Below are 17,500 nucleotides of genomic sequence, written 5' to 3'. Positions count from 1 at the left end.
CAGACGTCCACAGACAGGTGAGTGGGCGGAGCTTTGTGGAGATCCTCTGCTCTGCTGACCCCCTGATTGGTTGGATCTACTTCCTGTCTTCAGTTCGCCATCGTGTTCAAGACCCCCAAGTACCGGGACCAGAACCTCCAGAAGCCCACCTCGGTGCTGGTCCAGCTGAAGAGGAGGTCGGACCACGAGACCAGCGAGCCCAAACCCTTCACCTACCACCCCCAGATCAGAGGTAGGCCCCGCCCCTCTGGTCAGGTGGGCCACCTGGCCCCGCCCCTCACCTGTTCTACTTCCTGTCCAGACAAGGAGGAGGTGCAGAGGAAGCGTCAGAAGACGTTACCGGACTTCCAGGACTTCAGCGGAGGAGGGGGGGGTCTGTACCGAGGAGGAGGAGCAGGAGGAGGGGGAGGGCCCTCTGCAGGAGGCCCCGCCCCTGGAGGCGGGGCTGGAGGTAAACCAGCTGCTCTGAGCTCTGCTGCTGAAGTTGGGTTGAGTCTGGAGCCCTGAGGTGGTTTGTTTGGTCCACCAGCGTACTACCAGAGCTTCACCACCTTCAACTACGGGGGCGGAGCCGCAGGGGGGGGCGGAGCGTTCACCACCGGGTACTCAGCTGGTCTGGGAGGAGGCGGAGCAGCAGCAGGAGGAGGCGGAGTTAAACATGGTGAGTGGCCTCCAGTCAACTCACACTGCCCCCTGCTGGGGGCCCCGGGTCGTGACCCCTGACCCTGTCGTTCTCGTCTCTCAGGTCCGGGCGGCGACCTGATGGACGACAGCGACCTGGACGACAAATCCAGTTCTGGCATACTGGAGGCTCCGCCCCTTCCTGGAGGTCCAGAGGGCGGAGCCACGACTGAAGAGGGAGGAGTCAGGGCGTCAGACGAGTGCCTCCTATTGGCCAGCAGCCAGCTGGAGGCGCTGTTCCGGTATGCGGTCAGCGGGGACCCCGCCTACCTCCTGGCCCCCCAGCGCCCCCTTCTGGCCGCCGGGGACGAGGACGGAGACACGTCAGTAAACAGGAAGCGCCTCACAGGTGGGCTCTCGTCCAATCAGCTGCCTCCTGACGCGTCTGTCTCCCCCCAGCGGGCTGCACCTGGCCGTCCTGCACCACCAGCAGGGGGCGCTGCGGAGCCTGACGCAGGTGGCGTCCCGCCTCCCCGGGCAGGAAGTGCTGAACCGAAGGAACCACCTGTATCAGGTGCGTGTGGTTGGTCGCCAGCAGCCAATCAGCAGCCGCCTTCAGTCATGATGATGTCACAAAGCCACTCCTCCTGTTTCCCAGACTCCTTTGCACCTGGCGGTGATCACACAGCAGAGGGAAGCGGCGGCGGCGCTGCTGGCGGCCGGCGCCGACCCAACCCTGACGGATCGCCATGGCAACACGGTGCTGCACCTGGCGTCCCAGCTGGAGGGGCGGGGGGGGATGGTGGCCTTCCTGCTCCGCTTCCAGGAGCTCCGGGGGCTGCTGGAGGTCGCCAACACGGCAGGTAGCCACGCCCACGGGGCCACGCCCACGGGGCTTGCCCGACACGCCACTCATCTGTTCCCATGGTTACAGGTCTGTGTGCCATCCACCTGGCGGTCCTGGCCAATCAGCTGGCGTCCCTCAGGGCGCTGCTGGAGGGCGGGGCTAACGTGGAGGCTCAGGGGCGTGGCTGTGGGCGGACGGCGCTGCACCTCGCCACCGAGAGCAACAACGTGTCGCTGGCAGGGTGTCTGCTGCTGGAGGTGGGGCGGGGTCAGGGGCGTGGTCAACGGGGAGGGGTCGCCGGGACGTCCTGAAGGTTTGTTTTCTGTCGCCAGGGAAACGCCAATGTGGACAGCTGCACCTTCAACGGCTCCACCCCCCTCCACATCGCAGCAGGGCGGGGTTCCGTCAAGCTGACGGCGCTCCTGATGGCAGCAGGTGAGGCACGCCATTAGCATAGCCTAGCTGATGTAGCGTCTGTATGTGATGTCATACTCCCCCCCACAGGCGCCGACCCGCAGAAGGAGAACTGTGAGCCGCTTTTCTTCAGGGAGGAAGAGGAGGAGGATGAAGGCTACATACCAGGAACCACGCCCCTAAACATGGCCGCCAGCGCTCAGGTACAGGAAGGCGTCTGCTTTAGGAGAATAAAAGTATCCAGAGCCTTCAAAATAAGAGCACTGGTGTTTCTGTTTGTTTACAGGTGTTGGAGCTCCTCCGAGGTAAAGTGTATGAACCTGAGTCTCCACAGAACCCCTTCACCCCCCCACCAGGTGAGTCTATGGGGAGCTGTCCCTTTAAGGGTAGGCTCCACCCCCTGGAGGCGGTGCCTCTAACGGCAGTTGTTTTTTCAGGTGACCTGGGGGGTCTGGACGTGGGGGTCAAGCAGCAGCTGTGCGGCGCCCTGGAGAGTGAAGCCTGCTGGGAAGGCGTGGCCCACAGTCTGGGGCTGGGGATCCTCAACATGGCGTTCAGACTGAGCCCCTCCCCCGCCAAGACCCTACTGGACAGCTACGAGGTAGGACACGCCCACCGGAGGGTGCCACGCCAACTGGACGACGCCACGCCCGCTCCGCCCCCGGTTGACCTCTGACCCCTCCTGCAGGTTTCGGGCGGGACCGTCAGCGACCTTCTGGCTGGCCTGAGGGCTGTCGACGCCCGCGGGGCGCTGAGAATCCTGGAGGGGGCGCTGCGTCACCCCGGCGACCAGGAGTCTGAGCCGACCAATGAGACGACAGGCGGGCCTCAGGGTCACGACCCCAAGCTGGACGTCCGGCTGGACAGCGGCGCATGTGACAGCGGGGTGGAGCTATCCACGGCGTAGCCGCCTGATTGGCTCGAACATTAAGAAGGGGTTCCGGGGGGGCTCAAGGCCGACGCCCACCTGTCTCCCCAACACGCGTGTTTTTAATGTTTTAAGGCCACGTATGTTTCAGCCGTGTTCTGTGTGAATTTTACTGCTTCAAGTGAGGAGACATGATGCAAAGCATTGTGGGAAAGGAAGTCCAGAGCAAACAGGAAGTTTACGTCTCTGCGCTGTACAGTGTCCCATCGCTTCTGCTCTTTTTTAAATAAAGTTTTTTATATTTATATATTCAGTTATTTTCCTTTTATCTAGCATACACCTGCTAGCTTAGCACTAGGCTCCGCCCATCAGGACACGGCTCCTCCGAGGACCGGAGCAGAACCACACCTGTTAGCTTAGCATGAAGGTTTTAGCATGAAGGCGGGGTCCAGGCTGTGCTCAGGTTAGCCTGTTAGCTGTTAGCTAGCAGGCGGTGATCATTCAGAACCAATCACGTGTTGAGTTTGATAAATATTTTATTCAGTAAAATTAAGATCAAACAGAATGTGAATCGACTGCAGACAAAACGAAGAGACGCTGCAGTTTGATCAACGAGGAAACGATCAGGTATCAGTCGATCGATCGCTAGATCGATCAGCGGATCAGTGTGTCAATCAGTCGATCAATCGATCACTCAGTGGATCAGTCAGTGGATTGAACAGTGGATCAATCAGCCGATCATTCGAGCAGTCGGTCGATCGATCAGTGGATCAATCAGTCGATCAGTCAATCGATCTACCAGTCAGTCGATCGATCCATCAGTCGATTAGTCAGTCAATCAGTCGATCGATCACTTGAGCGGTCAGTCGTTTGAAACATATGTTGATTAGTCAATGGATCAGTCAACTGATCAATCAGTTAATCAGTGGATCCATCAGTCGATCGATCACTCCCGCAGTCAGATCGATCGATCAGTGGATAAACCAGTCAGTCGATCGATCCGTCAGTCGATCAGTCAATGGATCAATCAGCCAATCGATTGATCCGCCGCTGAGCCTCCAGTCTCCTCCAGACTGAACGGCCCCAAAAACAAACGACAGAATGAAATCCAAACTCTTTTTTTAGTGGACGACCTCAGCAGCACACGGACCAATCACTGACATGCATTAAGGGGCGGGGTGTCGCTGTGGCGACGGCGTCCGTTGGCACGTTGACGGCTCCTCCAGCGTCACTCAGTTCAGTTCAGAAAGCCACGAAAATTAAATTAAAAGCGTCGAAGGAAAACAAAGGTGAACAAACTGCCCGTGATTGGCTGACGAGGGGGCGTGGCCACACAACGGTCCAACAGTTTGTCCCAGGGGAGGGGGCGTGGCTCACATGGCGTACTTATGGGTCCAGTCCTGAGCTGTCTTGTTATACCTGCAGACCAAACAGCAGGTGAGCAGCAGGAAGCAGACCATATATGGTACCAGCCCAGAGGTGGGCGTGTCATCGACTGAGAGGTTAAAATTTAAAGGTCGCCGACTCACTTCACAGAGTCTGTCTTGTAGATCCGGGCGATCTCGGGCACCAGGGGGTCATCGGGGTTGGGGTCACACAGGAGCGAGCAGATGGACAGCAGGACTGCAGACAGGGGGACACGGGTCACTGCCCCGCCCCGTGGGCGGGGCCGACCGTGCCCGGGGGCAGGGCTTACCTTTAGAGATGGTCAGCGCCGGGGACCACTGCGACCGCAGGATGTCGAGGCAGATGCTGCCGTTGCTGTTGATGTTGGGGTGGTAGATCCTGGTGGTGAACGCCACCTGGGGGGCGGGGCCGGGGGCGGGGCATAGGGAGGGGATCAAACAAAGCAGTCAGCACAGCGGGGTCTCAGAAGGGGGGCAGTTAGCTAGCATCCTGATGCTAACACATCGGTTCTGATACACACTGTGTGTGAGTCACTGACCTTGGGCGGTTTGAAGGGGTAATCTGTGGGGAAGTGGATGGTGAGGAAGAAGACTCCGCCCTGGTAGGGACTGTCAGGCTGCAGGAGGAGAGGACAGTGTGTCACCTGACCCCAACACGACCCCGACGTGACCCCAACACGACCCCGACGTGACCCCAACACGACCCCGACGTGACCCCAACACGACCCCGACGTGACCCCAACACGACCCCGACGTGACCCCAACACGACCCCGACGTGACCCCAACACGACGCCGACGTGACCCCAACACGACATGACCCAACACGATGCGACCCCAACACGACGCAACCCCAACACGACGCCGACGTGACCCCAACACGACCCCGACGTGACCCCAACACGACACGACGCGACCCCAACACGACACGACGCGACCCCAACACGACCCCGATGTGTCCCCAACACGACGCCGACGTGACCCCAACATGACGGTACAGAGTTACCAAATGCTGCTCCACACACTAAGAATACGTTAAGAACACACAGAGGACACGCTATGAACTTGTCAATGACATGCTAAGAACACTTTAAGAACATGCCAATGACATGCTAACAATACGTACATAACATGCTAAGAACACGCTAAAAACACAATGATTACATACTGATGACACATTAAAAACACAGTGATGACACGCTAAGAACAAGTTGATTACAACATGCTTAAAGCATGTTGATAACATGCTAAGAACAAGTTAAGAACATGTTGATGACATGCTAAGAACACCTTGATTACATGCTAACAACACGCTTAGAACACATTGATAAGATGCTAAGAACACACTAAGAACACAGACACACATGTTGCTGATAACATGCTGTACATACATGTGTCATGCGGGTCATACTCACGGGTCCCATGATGGTGGCCTGCCAGTGAAACACTGGAAGAGAGAAGAAGAGTTAACGGAACAACCGACGGCTGGACAACCGACGGTGGATGTAGAGTGTTCTTACAGTCGTCGCCCACGGGTCCGGCAGAGCACTGAGCGGGGGGGTCTCTGGACAGATCCGTCAGCTCCTGGGACAGAACACCAGCGATTAGACACGGCCGGGTCGGGCTAACGTCTGGAACCAGAACCACACCGGGTCGGGCTAACGTCTGGAACCAGAACCACACCGGGTCGGGCTAACGTCTGGAACCAGAACCACACCGGGTCGGGCTAACGTCTGGAACCAGAACCACACCGGGTCGGGCTAACGTCTGGAACCAGAACCACACCGGGTCGGGCTAACGTCTGGAACCAGAACCACACCGGGTCGGGCTAACGTCTTGAACCAGAACCACACCGGGTCGGGCTAACGTCTGGAACCAGGCCACCGTTCGATTGGTCTGTTGATGCTAACAGATCATCACAGGATTCCACCCACATGACCCTAGCTCCTCCCACAAAGGTCTGACCCCGCCTCCTGGAAGGAACGGACACACGTCCACGTCTCACACGGTGGAAATCTTGGATCCGTTTCCCCCGGCGGGTGTGAACGTCCTGTTGGTTTGACGTCCAGCAGGTTTCCTACGGCTAACCGCTAACGACCGTTAGCTAGGCTTCTAGAGACGTAAGAGACAAACAGGTTATATGTCTGTGATCACATGGCTCCACCCTCAGAGCAGACACGTGGTCTGTGGGCGGGCAGTAGATATGCCCCGCCCCCTGACACTAACCAATCAGAACCGTCTGAGAACCAGACCCACCAATCGTGGGGTTTGAACCCATCACAAACTGGAGCGCCTAACCGGTGACGAGGTAACAGGATACACCAGACCGGATCAATCAATCACCGATCACTAGCAATCAGACACTAATAATCAATACCTAGAACTGTTACCATAGCAACAAAAACATACTGGGTTCAAATCTAACTCTGAGACACATCAGGATCCGATCATCAATCAATCAATGCTAATTCATTGTTAGCATTGCTAACAAACTCCAGGTTATTTGACTTTGATTTGAGGTTTTTCAAAATTCAGAACTTTTCAGTTTTTATTTTATAATTTAACACGTCATCACAACACCACGTGACCTCTCAAACTTTAGATAAAAACTTCAGACTTAAAGCCGTAAACAACAACAATAACAACCAACAACGCCGGTGCAGCTCGAGGCCTCTGACCGCGGCTAAAGCTAACGGCTAACAGCAGCTCCAGAGCGGAACCGTTATTCCCGGGGGAACATCCGGCCTGCCGCGGGGGGGGGGGCGCCCCCTCCCGGTCCGGTCGATCACGACGTAAACCCAAACGAACCGGTGTCCGCCCGAACCGGACCGGACCGGTAGACCCGGTGTGTCACCAGCAGCTAGCCCGCTGTCAGTAGGGCTAGCTGTAGCTACATGCTAACCGCATGCTAACCGCTGGAACCGACAGGTCTCACTTCCTGTTGATTTAATGTGACTGTGGGCTCCCGTTACCTTGGAGATGCGTTTTAACGCCATTCCGTCCGTGAAGAGACCGAGGAGGAGCAGGAGAAGGAGGAGCAGGAGGAGGAGGCCAGCTAGCTGCCGCTAGCTAACTAGCATCTATAAGGCGCTAGCTTGGAGGTGACAGGCGCTGCTCGCTGGCCGAGAACCTCATGCGACAGGTCGGCTAAAGCTGGACGTGGAGCGCGAGGAACGGAGACCGGAGGCCGACAGTCCAGCAGGAAGCCCCGCGTTCAGGCTGGATGAAGACCGGAGAGACCGGAGCTCAAAATGTCTTCCGTTAACGGGAGCAGCTCCACCGGGAGGAGGTCCCACTCTGATCCAAAAACAAGAGGTCTCACTCTGTTCCAAAGACAAGAAGTCTCACTCTGATCCAAAGACAAGAGGTCTCACTCTGTTCTAAAAGACAGGAGGTCTCACTCTGATCTAAAGACAAGAGGTCTCACTCTGTTCTAAAAGACAGGAGGTCTCACTCTGTTCCAAAGACAAGAAGTCTCACTCTGATCTAAAGACAAGAGGTCTCACTCTGTTCTAAAAGACAGGAGGTCTCACTCTGTTCCAAAGACAGGAGGTCTCACTCTGTTCCAAAGACAGGAGGTCTCACTCTGTTCCAAAGACAGGAGGTCTCACTCTGATCCAAAGAGAGGAGGTCTCACTCTGATCCAAGGAGAGGAGGTCTCACTCTGATCCAGAGAGGAGGTCTCACTCTGATCCAAATCCGAAGAGGAGATCTCACTCTGATCCAGATCCAAAGAGGAGGTCTCACTCTATTCCAAAGACAGGAGGTCTCTGGTCCAAGGAGAGGAGGTCTCACTCTGTTCCTAAGTCGAGGTCTCACTGACTCTTTTCCAGGTCTTCACATATCAAATTCAGACCTCCTTCATGGGTTTTGCAGAATGATTTAACATTAACTTTGCAAAAGGTTTAACTTTAAACCTGGATCGGAACATGAATTGCCGTTTAATTAAAATGTCGTGTATAATTCAGAGTATTTGTCTCAGTGGAAGCCGCGCACGTTCCACAGAGCTACCATTTAAATTTTAGATTTTATGCTTATTCCGGTTTTTTTATGAGGCTGAAATTAGATTTAAAGTTGCTGCCTGGAAGAAGAAGATTAGATTATTTATCTAAATCTTCGCAGCACTTGAGGAAGATTAGGCAATTTAAATTCAGTCCCCGCGTGGAACAGGAAGTCAGCTGACAGTCAGTCAGATTTGATTAACAGGTTCTCACAGGTTCTAACGAGTCTCCACGGCGATTAACCAGTCAGCACTTTGATCACCAATTAAATTAACCCACTGATCACTTTTTGTTTAAATAATCTGCAAATTAATTGACAATTAAATCAGTTTTACACCGTGAAACCATAAATACATATAGAAATAAACCATTAATATAGAAATAAACCATAAATATAGAAATAAACCATAAATACATATAGAAATAAACCATAAATATAGAAATAAACCATACATATAGAAATAAACCATATATATAGAAATAAACCATATAGAAATAAACCATAAATATAGAAATAAACCATAAATACATATAGAAATTCACCGTAACACACCTCAGTGGTGTTATTGAGGTGTGTGAACCTGTGAGAGTGCAGTTCCACCTGCCGTCCAGCAGGTGTCCTACAGTCTCTTCTCGTAGGACGTGACTCCAGCAGGTCGTCCTCCGGGATCCGTTTAGGTACCGCTCCCTGGTGGGCCACGCCCCTATCTTGTTAATGAGCTGTGTGATTCGTTCAGGTACCGCACCCTGGTGGGCCACGCCCCCTCACGTTAATGAGCTCCAGTCCTGAGGCTTGGAGCTCTGGGGGTCTTCAGGGTCCTGCTGGTGGTTAGGGTAGGGTGTCGGTTCTGAAGCTGGTCATCGTGACCACTGTCATACACAGAGACCCACTGCCCCCCCCCTTGAAGGGCTGTATAGACCCAACCCTAATTGGACCAAACCACTTCATGGCTTGGGGGGCGAAACCAATGGGAACGTTCCACATGTGTCTCCTCAGACAATCTTCTAAAAGGCAAACCGCCTCATTGCCATTGGTCCTGATTGTGGCGCTGAGGCTCCGCCCCCTCCTGACAGGGGACAGGTGTGCTGGATGAACCTAACCAGGGTTCTTCCCACTGGAGCACCAGGTGATCCTGATGATGGAGCAGATATACGGGTTTTGGTTCCACTGGAGAGAAGAACTATAGTTCTAACCCAAATGACTGGTGAAGAACCAGAAACATGAAGCAGCAGCTAAAGGGTTAAACACACTGAAGGTTAACTAAAGGGTTAAACACACTGAAGGTTAACTAAAGGGTTAAACACACTGAAGGTTAACTAAAGGGTTAAACACACTGAAGGTTAACTAAAGGGTTAAACACACTGAATGTTAACTAAAGGGTTAAACACACTGAAGGTTAACTAAAGGGTTAAACACACTGAAGGTTAACTAAAGGGTTAAACACACTGAAGGTTAACTAAAGGGTTAAACACACTGAAGGTTAACTAAAGGGTTAAACACACTGAAGGTTAACTAAAGGGTTAAACACACTGAAGGTTAACTAAAGGGTTAAACACACTGAATGTTAACTAAAGGGTTAAACACACTGAAGGTTAACTAAAGGGTTAAACACACTGAAGGTTAACTAAAGGGTTAAACACACTGAAGGTTAACTAAAGGGTTAAACACACTGAAGGTTAACTAAAGGGTTAAACACACTGAAGGTTAACTAAAGGGTTAAACACACTGAAGGTTAACTAAAGGGTTAAACACACTGAAGGTTAACTAAAGGGTTAAACACACTGAATGTTAACTAAAGGGTTAAACACACTGAAGGTTAACTAAAGGGTTAAACACACTGAAGGTTAACTAAAGGGTTAAACACACTGAAGGTTAACTAAAGGGTTAAACACACTGAAGGTTAACTAAAGGGTTAAACACACTGAAGGTTAACTAAAGGGTTAAACACACTGAAGGTTAACTAAAGGGTTAAACACACTGAATGTTAACTAAAGGGTTAAACACACTGAAGGTTAACTAAAGGGTTAAACACACTGAAGGTTAACTAAAGGGTTAAACACACTGAAGGTTAACTAAAGGGTTAAACACACTGAAGGTTAACTAAAGGGTTAAACACACTGAAGGTTAACTAAAGGGTTAAACACACTGAAGGTTAACTAAAGGGTTAAACACACTGAAGGTTAACTAAAGGGTTAAACACACTGAAGGTTAACTAAAGGGTTAAACACACTGAAGGTTAACTAAAGGGTTAAACACACTGAAGGTTAACTAAAGGGTTAAACACACTGAAGGTTAACTAAAGGGTTAAACACACTGAAGGTTAACTAAAGGGTTAAACACACTGAAGGTTAACTAAAGGGTTAAACACACTGAAGGTTAACTAAAGGGTTAAACACACTGAAGGTTAACTAAAGGGTTAAACACACTGAAGGTTAACTAAAGGGTTAAACACACTGAAGGTTAACTAAAGGGTTAAACACACTGAAGGTTAACTAAAGGGTTAAACACACTGAAGGTTAACTAAAGGGTTAAACACACTGAAGGTTAACTAAAGGGTTAAACACACTGAAGGTTAACTAAAGGGTTAAACACACTGAAGGTTAACTAAAGGGTTAAACACACTGAAGGTTAACTAAAGGGTTAAACACACTGAAGGTTAACTAAAGGGTTAAACACACTGAAGGTTAACTAAAGGGTTAAACACACACCCTACCCTCTACCCTAACCTATTGCCGACCCTAACCTCTTACCTAACCTCTACCCTAATCCTAACCTCTACCCTAACCTAATGTCTACCCTAACCCTAACCTCTAACCTAACCTCTACCCTAACCTCTACTCTAACCTCTACCCTACCCTAACCTCTACCCTAACCCTAACCTCTACCCTAACCTAATGTCTACCCTAACCCTAACCTCTAACCTAACCTCTACCCTAACCCTACCCTAACCTCTACCCTAACCCTAACCTCTACCCTAACCTAACGTCTACCCTGACCTCTACCTTAACCTAAACTCTATGCTAACTAATCTCTACCCTAACCCTAACCTAACCTCTACCCTAACCTCTACCCTAACCTAACGTCTACCCTGACCTCTACCCTAACCTAAACTCTATGCTAACCTAATCTCTACCCTAACCCTAACCTAACCTCTACCCTAACCCTAACTTAACCTCTACCCTAACCTCTACCCTGACCTCTACCCTAACCTAACCTCTTACCTAACCCTAACCTATACCCTACCCTAACTTCTACCTTAAACTCTACCCTAACTTGTGGTGAAGGACTGAAGATTGGCTGGAACTTGTTAACCTTGACCCCAGCTCGTGTTTGGGACTCGTGAGCAGGGATCTGATTGGACCCCAGCTGGATGGGGGGCCCGGTGGACACGCCTTTCTGTCTCAGATGTTGATGTAATTAATTCAGTGACTAGAACCGACCCGGCGAACCGAGACGCGTCTCGTTGGACAAACCCTTCATGTCAAAGTCCCCCCCCGACAGGAAAGTGTGAGGATTATCTGACAGGAAACAGGAAGTTCTTTAGGTTTTAATCAGCTCGCCGGCGCCGCTATCGCCGCCACAAAGGAAGTGGACACAGGGATTATCAACATCGCTTTAATCTTTAATTAGCCATTATCTGGACCGTCTCCTAGCAACAGGAGGATCACACTCTGCTTCCTGCAGGTGTGGACACGCCCGCTGGGTTCTGTCCAATAAATAACCAGCTGCTGGACACCTGTTGGACATTCACGCCCACATTCAGGCTAGAGGGGGCGGAGTCACGAAGAAATCAAACAGGAGATGAAGAGACATGGAGGACAACTCATCATCATCATCATCATCATCATCATCAAACAGCGTTACCAACAGGACCAGGGCAAATTATTCAAGACACTCCCCCCACCTGACCCAAACGCCCTGAACCCAAACTGAACTGTCAGGAAGTCGTTCTCCATCGATGGTGCCGCCCCAGAGTGTTCAGCTCCCAATTCCCATTTGGTACATGAAGAGTTAAATTTTTCCTGAGGGAACCGGAGCAACGAGACCCAATGATGGATGAGTGATGGATGAACGATGTATGAACGATGGATGAACGATGGATGAATGGTGGATGAGCGATGGATGAGATATGGATGAGTGATGAAGGATGGATGAAGGATGGATGAGCGATGGACGATGGATGAGCCATGGATGAGCGATGGATCGGAGATTATTGATAAAATCTTGGTTACTGGAGTTTTAATATTCAGTTATTGATCCGTCACAAAGCCTCACGGTTTCTTTGGGTTCTTTAATTCTTCATGACACTTCAGAACCCCAAGACTGGACACAGATGCATGATGGGATATTTAGGAAGAAAACTCATTTAGAGGCTCAAGGGGAAGGGATGGAATTAAACTGGTTTGGATGAAGGTAGAAAAGTTCTGCTGCACAATCTGGGCCCAAACTAACCCTACCAGGTCCACCAGGACCACCAGGACCTCCAGTCCAGTGACCGTCACGTGGAACCAAATGAAGCGAGACTAAACCTGAATTCCTCCACAGGTGGACGGAGGCGAGAACAAAATATTTTTCATTCCGGGCCGTCGGAGGCGTTTTTGACCGGATCCTGATCCGAGTCCGTTTGTCTGCTGACGCTCTGGAACGTCTCCAAAAACGGCTCCAAACACTCATTAAATTTCATGAAGGTGGGCGACGCTGGAGTTCACTGACTCTAGGTTATTGAGGAGCTACCCACACAACACACACACACACACACACACACACACACACACACACACACACACACACACACACACACACACACACACACACACACACACACACACACACACACACACACACACACACACACACACACACACACACACACACACACACACACACACACACACAGCCTGACATTCAGCTTCCACAGACTGCATCCGTAGAGGTGGGCGAAGCAAAGACAAAAAACAGTTGGATGTTTTTGAGTTTAGACGAGAGAAAAGATTATTATTTTTCCTATTATTAAAATAATAATAATAATAGTAATAATTATTATTATTATTATGGTCTGTGTAGGTTCTCTGTTCTCCAGGTCATTCTTATCCAATCAATCCACTGGACTTTTCTTGAAAGTCCAGTGGATTGATTTAAACAGCTTATGATCATTATTATTATGGCAATAATAATAAACAATAATATAATAACACTAATGATTATTATTAATAATTATTAGAATTATTTTATTATTAATAATAATTCTTAGTATAATTATATTTTTCATTATTACTAATAGGTTTACTATTAAATCTTATTTTTATTATTATTGTTATTATTAAATGAGGTTTATTGTGAAGGAGACGTTAAACACTACGTTTGAGTCAGATCAATAAACTGGAATCAGACTTTAGGGAGAATCCACTGAATTCAGCGTCTGGATGTTAAAAGATTAAAGAAATGATTTCAGTTCCTGATAATCTAATCATTTAATCTAATTGTGACGTCTCCTCAAGACGTTTGTTCTCACTGTTCTGTCGTCATGCCGATGTTCCTGATGGAGAACCAATGAGGGATCAGAGAACGGAATAACTCCTGGGATCAAAGGGGAGTTCACTGTCTGCTGGGGGGGGTGGACTGAAGTGGACTCAGGTGGACTCAGGTCAGGGGTCTCCTGGTTGGACTCATGAGGGGCGGAGTCATTCCAGACTGTCTGAATGGGTGAATGGGGGCCGAACCAGAGACGACCCGGTACGCCCGGTGGGTCCAGTTCTAACCTAAACCGGTTGGGACGTCACCATGGAAACTGTGGCTCAGACAGGAAACCGTCCACCGTCGTCCCAAAGGAAGGGCGGGAACACTGCCTTCAATCGTTGATCACCTGATCAATAATTATTACAGCTGTTTGATTAGCATCCCAGACGTCTGTCCGTCTGATTGGTCGGTCTGCAGAAGTGAAGGGAGTGGCCTATCATGTTACATCACCACACACCAAGTTTCTGGTTACTGTTGGGTCTTCAGTGCTAACATGCTAACATGCTAACTGATTCTGGACTCGTCAGAAGACCAATCACAAGCCAGTGGTTCTAAATGAAGCTCCGCCCACTATCCCATCTTCCTGAGGACCCGACTGGACGCTCGCCATCCACACGCCCCCGTCGCCGTGGAAATTCGTCTACATCCTTTCAGACGCCCTGTGAGGCTAACGCGGGGGGGAGGGGCAGTGTAGGATGATGGGAAAAGGGCATTTAATCCACTCTAACATCACGCCGGCACGAAAACATGCATCACCATGGAAACTGGCATACGGACACACACACACACACACACACACACACACACACACACACACACACACACACACACACACACACACACACACACACAATGCCTGGTTAATGATTCATGAACAGCATTTGTCGGGATGTGGAGACGCTGCCTCGAGCGGTGATGAGAGGACGACCTCTGTGGCACCACCCACTAGAGGTCACGCCCGTCAGAGGTCAGGCCCTTCAGAGGTCACGCCCATCAGAGGTCACGCCCATCAGAGGTTACGCCCATCAGAGGTTACGCCCGTCAGCAGGTCGGGACTCACAGCCGTCTCGGATCCATGTCTTCCTGACAGCTTAGGGGGGTTCAGTGAACCCGGTGTGTCCACTAGGGGGCGTTAGATTTCATCTCGACGTGGGTAAATGTCACGTTAAGCCTCAGAACATCGTTCCTCCAGCTTCAGAACCCGATCAGAACCAACCGTCTGACAGGGCTCAATAATCACAAACCGGTCGTATTAAATAGCTTTGGCAACGTAATTGACTCCAGGTATTAGCCCCGCCCCACGACGTCCGCTGCTCCCAGAGTTCTGCTGCTGGTTCTCCTGATGGAGGTTCAGGTTCAGGTTCAGTCAGAGAAGCAGCAGCATCAGAAAGATGAGACGGGGGGTGAGAAGGGTCGACGGGGGGCGAGACGGGTCGCCGGGAGGCGAGACGGGTCACCGAGGGGCGAGACGGGTCGGTGCCGTCACAAACAGGACTCCAGAGACTCGGTGTGGGTCTGCAGGGTCTTCTTCTCCTGCTCCATCAGGATCCCGTTGTGGAGGACGGAGTACCTGAAGGGCAGAGGGCACAACACGTTAGCTCCGCCTCCCACCACACCCTAACCCCGCCTACTCTACGATATGTGTTAACCCCTCCCCCTCCATCTGCCCCAGTCCTCACACCGGGGAAAAATCACCACCCCCTGTTTACACCAGGACACTGGAGTCCAGCCCCCCCATGTACCAGTCCAGTGGTCAAGTTGTCATTACGGTTGTTGCTACGGTTGTCCTTACAGTAGTTGTTACAATTGTTGTTATGGTTATTACGGTTGTTGTTACGGTTGTTGTTACTGTTGTTGTTACGGTTGTTACGATTTTTGCTACAGTTGTTGCTACAGCTGTTATTACAATTGTTGTTATGATTGTTACGGTTCTCGCTGCGGTTGTTGCTACAGCTGTTACAATTGTTTTTATGGTTGTTGGTACGGTTGTTGGTACGGTTGTTGGTACGGTTGTTGGTATGGTTGTTGGTACGGTTGTTGGTACGGTTGTTGGTATGGTTGTTACTATGATTGTTGCTACGGTTGTTGCTACAGCTGTTGTTACAATTGTTGTTAGGGTTGTTGTTACGGTTGTTATGGTTGTTGCTACGGTTGTTACGGTTTTTGCTACAGTTGTTGCTACAGTTGTTACAATTGTTGCTACAGTTGTTGTTACAATTGTTATGGTTGTTGCTATGGTTGTTGTTAGGTTGTTGTTATGGTTGTTGGTACGGTTGGTACTATGATTGTTGCTACGGTTGTTGGTACGGTTGTTGGTACGGTTGTTGGTACGGTTGTTATTACGATTGTTGCTATGGTTGTTGTTACGGTTGTTGCTACGGTTGTTGCTACAGTTGTTATTACAATTGTTATTATGGTTGTTGTTACGGTTGTTGTTACAATTGTTATGGTTGTTGTTATGGTTATTTTTGCAGTTGTTGCTTCAGTTGTTACAATTGTTGTTATGGTTGTTGCTACGGTTGTGTTGCTACGGTTGCCGCTGTGGTTGTTGCTATGGTTACTCTGGTGGAAATGGCGACCCTGCAAAGTTTCGTTAGTGATGGCTCGTTATGGGTCGCTGATCGTCTGTGAGGGGCTGTGAACAGAAGCTCCGCCGTTTTGATGAGTCATGTGACCTTTGAAGGTCAGACTTGTGACCAACAATCTGAGGATTTACAAGATGGACTGGAGTCAGGACAGGACATGATACAGGTGAAACGAGGAGGAGGAGGAGGTCTGTAATGTATCACATGACCTGCCCCGCCCACGTGGAGCCGCGGTGGAGGTTGCGACGGCGCCGCAGGGCTGAAGCAGGTATCAGGTGCTCTCATCGGTCGGCGCCGCGCACAGGACAAGTAGGAGGAGACAACATGAGTAGCCCCACCCCCTCCAGATTCCACTTAGTCGTTCTTGTCTGACGCTAATGGATCGACACGACCCCCTCCCAGGCGATGAGTGTCCATTTCCAGCCCCTCTCCACATGAGGAGGAGATGAGAGGCCCCCACTCCGCTGTGGTGCTGATGAGAGGATGGGGGGGGGTAAAACGACAGGAAGTCACCGGAGCAGAACTGAGACGTTAGCGACGGCTTCACCCGACAGACGGGGGGGGGGGGGGGGGGCGAAAGTTGCTCAAAGTTTACAGAAAACAGGATCTGGTCACCTAGCAACAAGGAGGTTGGAAAGTCTGCCCACAAAAACCACAGAATCAGTTAAACTCCCAGAATCCCACAGGATGATTCTCACCTGACCCACACCCACTTCCTGATCCGTCTCAGAAACTAAACGTGGGCGTCATGACGACGGCGTCTTCATCACATACGCCGCTTACAGAGGAGTGTGTCCCGGTGTGTTTGTGTGATGTCACACTCCAGTCAGCTGATTCCCGCCGGCGTGGAGGCGGAGCTCCAGAGATGAAGGCGGAACCAGATCCGATTGGATAAACCCCCCTTGAACGAATCACACGCTTTCAGACCCGCAGGCGATGTGAAACAAAGATGGAGACGATTAGGAGGCGTCCGGCGCCGCAGCCATCCCATAATACCCAGGCTTCGTCTCTGGGATCCGCCGGGATTAGCGCCGCTAACAAAAACAGTAGCAGTGATAGCATCTTCAATTTCAGGCTTAGTTTTAGAGGCAGGCGTGGGAGGGGCTGCGGGGGGGGGGGGGGGGGCGCTCAGGGCCCCCCCCTTCAGAAGGCAGAGGAATCAAGATGATTGGACGATTTCACTCTAAAATGTTTCTAATGCAACTTCCTTTCTTTGCGGTTTTCAGGGACCGCCCCCCCCCA

The 17,500-nt window shown here is 50.9% G+C and overlaps 3 protein-coding genes across 6 annotated transcripts in view; 1 reads left to right on the top strand and 2 right to left on the bottom strand.

The window, feature by feature from the left end:
* Nucleotides 1-3,057, top strand: part of nfkb1 (nuclear factor of kappa light polypeptide gene enhancer in B-cells 1) — an 8,762-nt gene extending 5,705 nt beyond the window's left edge. For both annotated transcript variants that reach the window (XM_068325150.1, XM_068325151.1), the window contains exons 10-22: nt 1-17; nt 94-232; nt 302-451; nt 530-661; nt 746-1,004; nt 1,081-1,195; nt 1,280-1,484; nt 1,556-1,725; nt 1,801-1,903; nt 1,973-2,085; nt 2,169-2,238; nt 2,320-2,483; nt 2,571-3,057. The exon at nt 1-17 is cut by the window's left edge and continues 75 nt beyond it. In XM_068325150.1, the coding sequence (XP_068181251.1) occupies nt 1-17; nt 94-232; nt 302-451; nt 530-661; nt 746-1,004; nt 1,081-1,195; nt 1,280-1,484; nt 1,556-1,725; nt 1,801-1,903; nt 1,973-2,085; nt 2,169-2,238; nt 2,320-2,483; nt 2,571-2,789 (1,856 nt within the window). In that variant the 3' untranslated portion in view covers nt 2,790-3,057. The remainder of the gene's footprint in view (nt 18-93; nt 233-301; nt 452-529; nt 662-745; nt 1,005-1,080; nt 1,196-1,279; nt 1,485-1,555; nt 1,726-1,800; nt 1,904-1,972; nt 2,086-2,168; nt 2,239-2,319; nt 2,484-2,570) is intronic.
* Nucleotides 3,058-3,268: 211 nt separating this feature from the next.
* LOC137602497 (ubiquitin-conjugating enzyme E2-17 kDa-like) lies at nt 3,269-7,467 on the bottom strand. Of its 3 annotated transcripts, none has more exons than XM_068325278.1 (7): nt 7,127-7,467; nt 5,675-5,738; nt 5,546-5,601; nt 4,696-4,773; nt 4,447-4,552; nt 4,280-4,373; nt 3,269-4,169 (listed from the first exon to the last, which is right to left on the bottom strand). In XM_068325278.1, exons 1-7 carry the CDS (start codon nt 7,148-7,150, stop codon nt 4,124-4,126), a joined length of 468 nt encoding a protein of 155 aa, XP_068181379.1. In that variant the 5' UTR covers nt 7,151-7,467; the 3' UTR covers nt 3,269-4,123. The 3 variants fall into 3 exon arrangements, with proteins under 3 accessions (XP_068181379.1, XP_068181380.1, XP_068181378.1); XM_068325279.1 differs by having other exon boundaries at nt 5,570-5,601; nt 7,127-7,461; XM_068325277.1 differs by lacking the exons at nt 5,546-5,601; nt 5,675-5,738; nt 7,127-7,467 and adding an exon at nt 4,911-5,519 and having other exon boundaries at nt 4,696-4,800.
* A 6,042-nt stretch (nt 7,468-13,509) lies between these two features.
* Nucleotides 13,510-17,500, bottom strand: part of LOC137602496 (5-hydroxytryptamine receptor 4-like) — a 33,445-nt gene continuing 29,454 nt past the window's right edge. Inside the window, exon 7 of the mRNA XM_068325276.1 lies at nt 13,510-15,243. Coding sequence (XP_068181377.1) covers nt 15,156-15,243 — 88 coding nt within the window. The 3' untranslated portion in view covers nt 13,510-15,155. The remainder of the gene's footprint in view (nt 15,244-17,500) is intronic.

This window comes from Antennarius striatus, chromosome 10 (genome assembly GCF_040054535.1).
Source record: "Antennarius striatus isolate MH-2024 chromosome 10, ASM4005453v1, whole genome shotgun sequence".
NCBI lineage: Eukaryota > Metazoa > Chordata > Actinopteri > Lophiiformes > Antennariidae > Antennarius > Antennarius striatus.
The sequence above is the reverse complement of the archived record's forward strand: the minus strand, read 5'-3'. Positions and strand labels throughout refer to the sequence as shown.

What these genes read in the sequence shown, in the direction of transcription:
- LOC137602497 (XM_068325277.1), bottom strand. Translation starts at nt 5,144, where the DNA reads ATGTTGGGGTCACGTCGGCGTCGTGTTGGGGACACATCGGGGTCGTGT. An exon ending in CGGGGTCGTGTTGGGGTCAC is followed by an intron (nt 4,801 to 4,910) that starts GTCGGGGTCGTG and finishes TGTTGGGGTCAG; the next exon opens with GTGACACACTGTCCTCTCCT. An exon ending in GGCGCTGACCATCTCTAAAG is followed by an intron (nt 4,374 to 4,446) that starts GTAAGCCCTGCC and finishes CCCTGTCTGCAG; the next exon opens with TCCTGCTGTCCATCTGCTCG.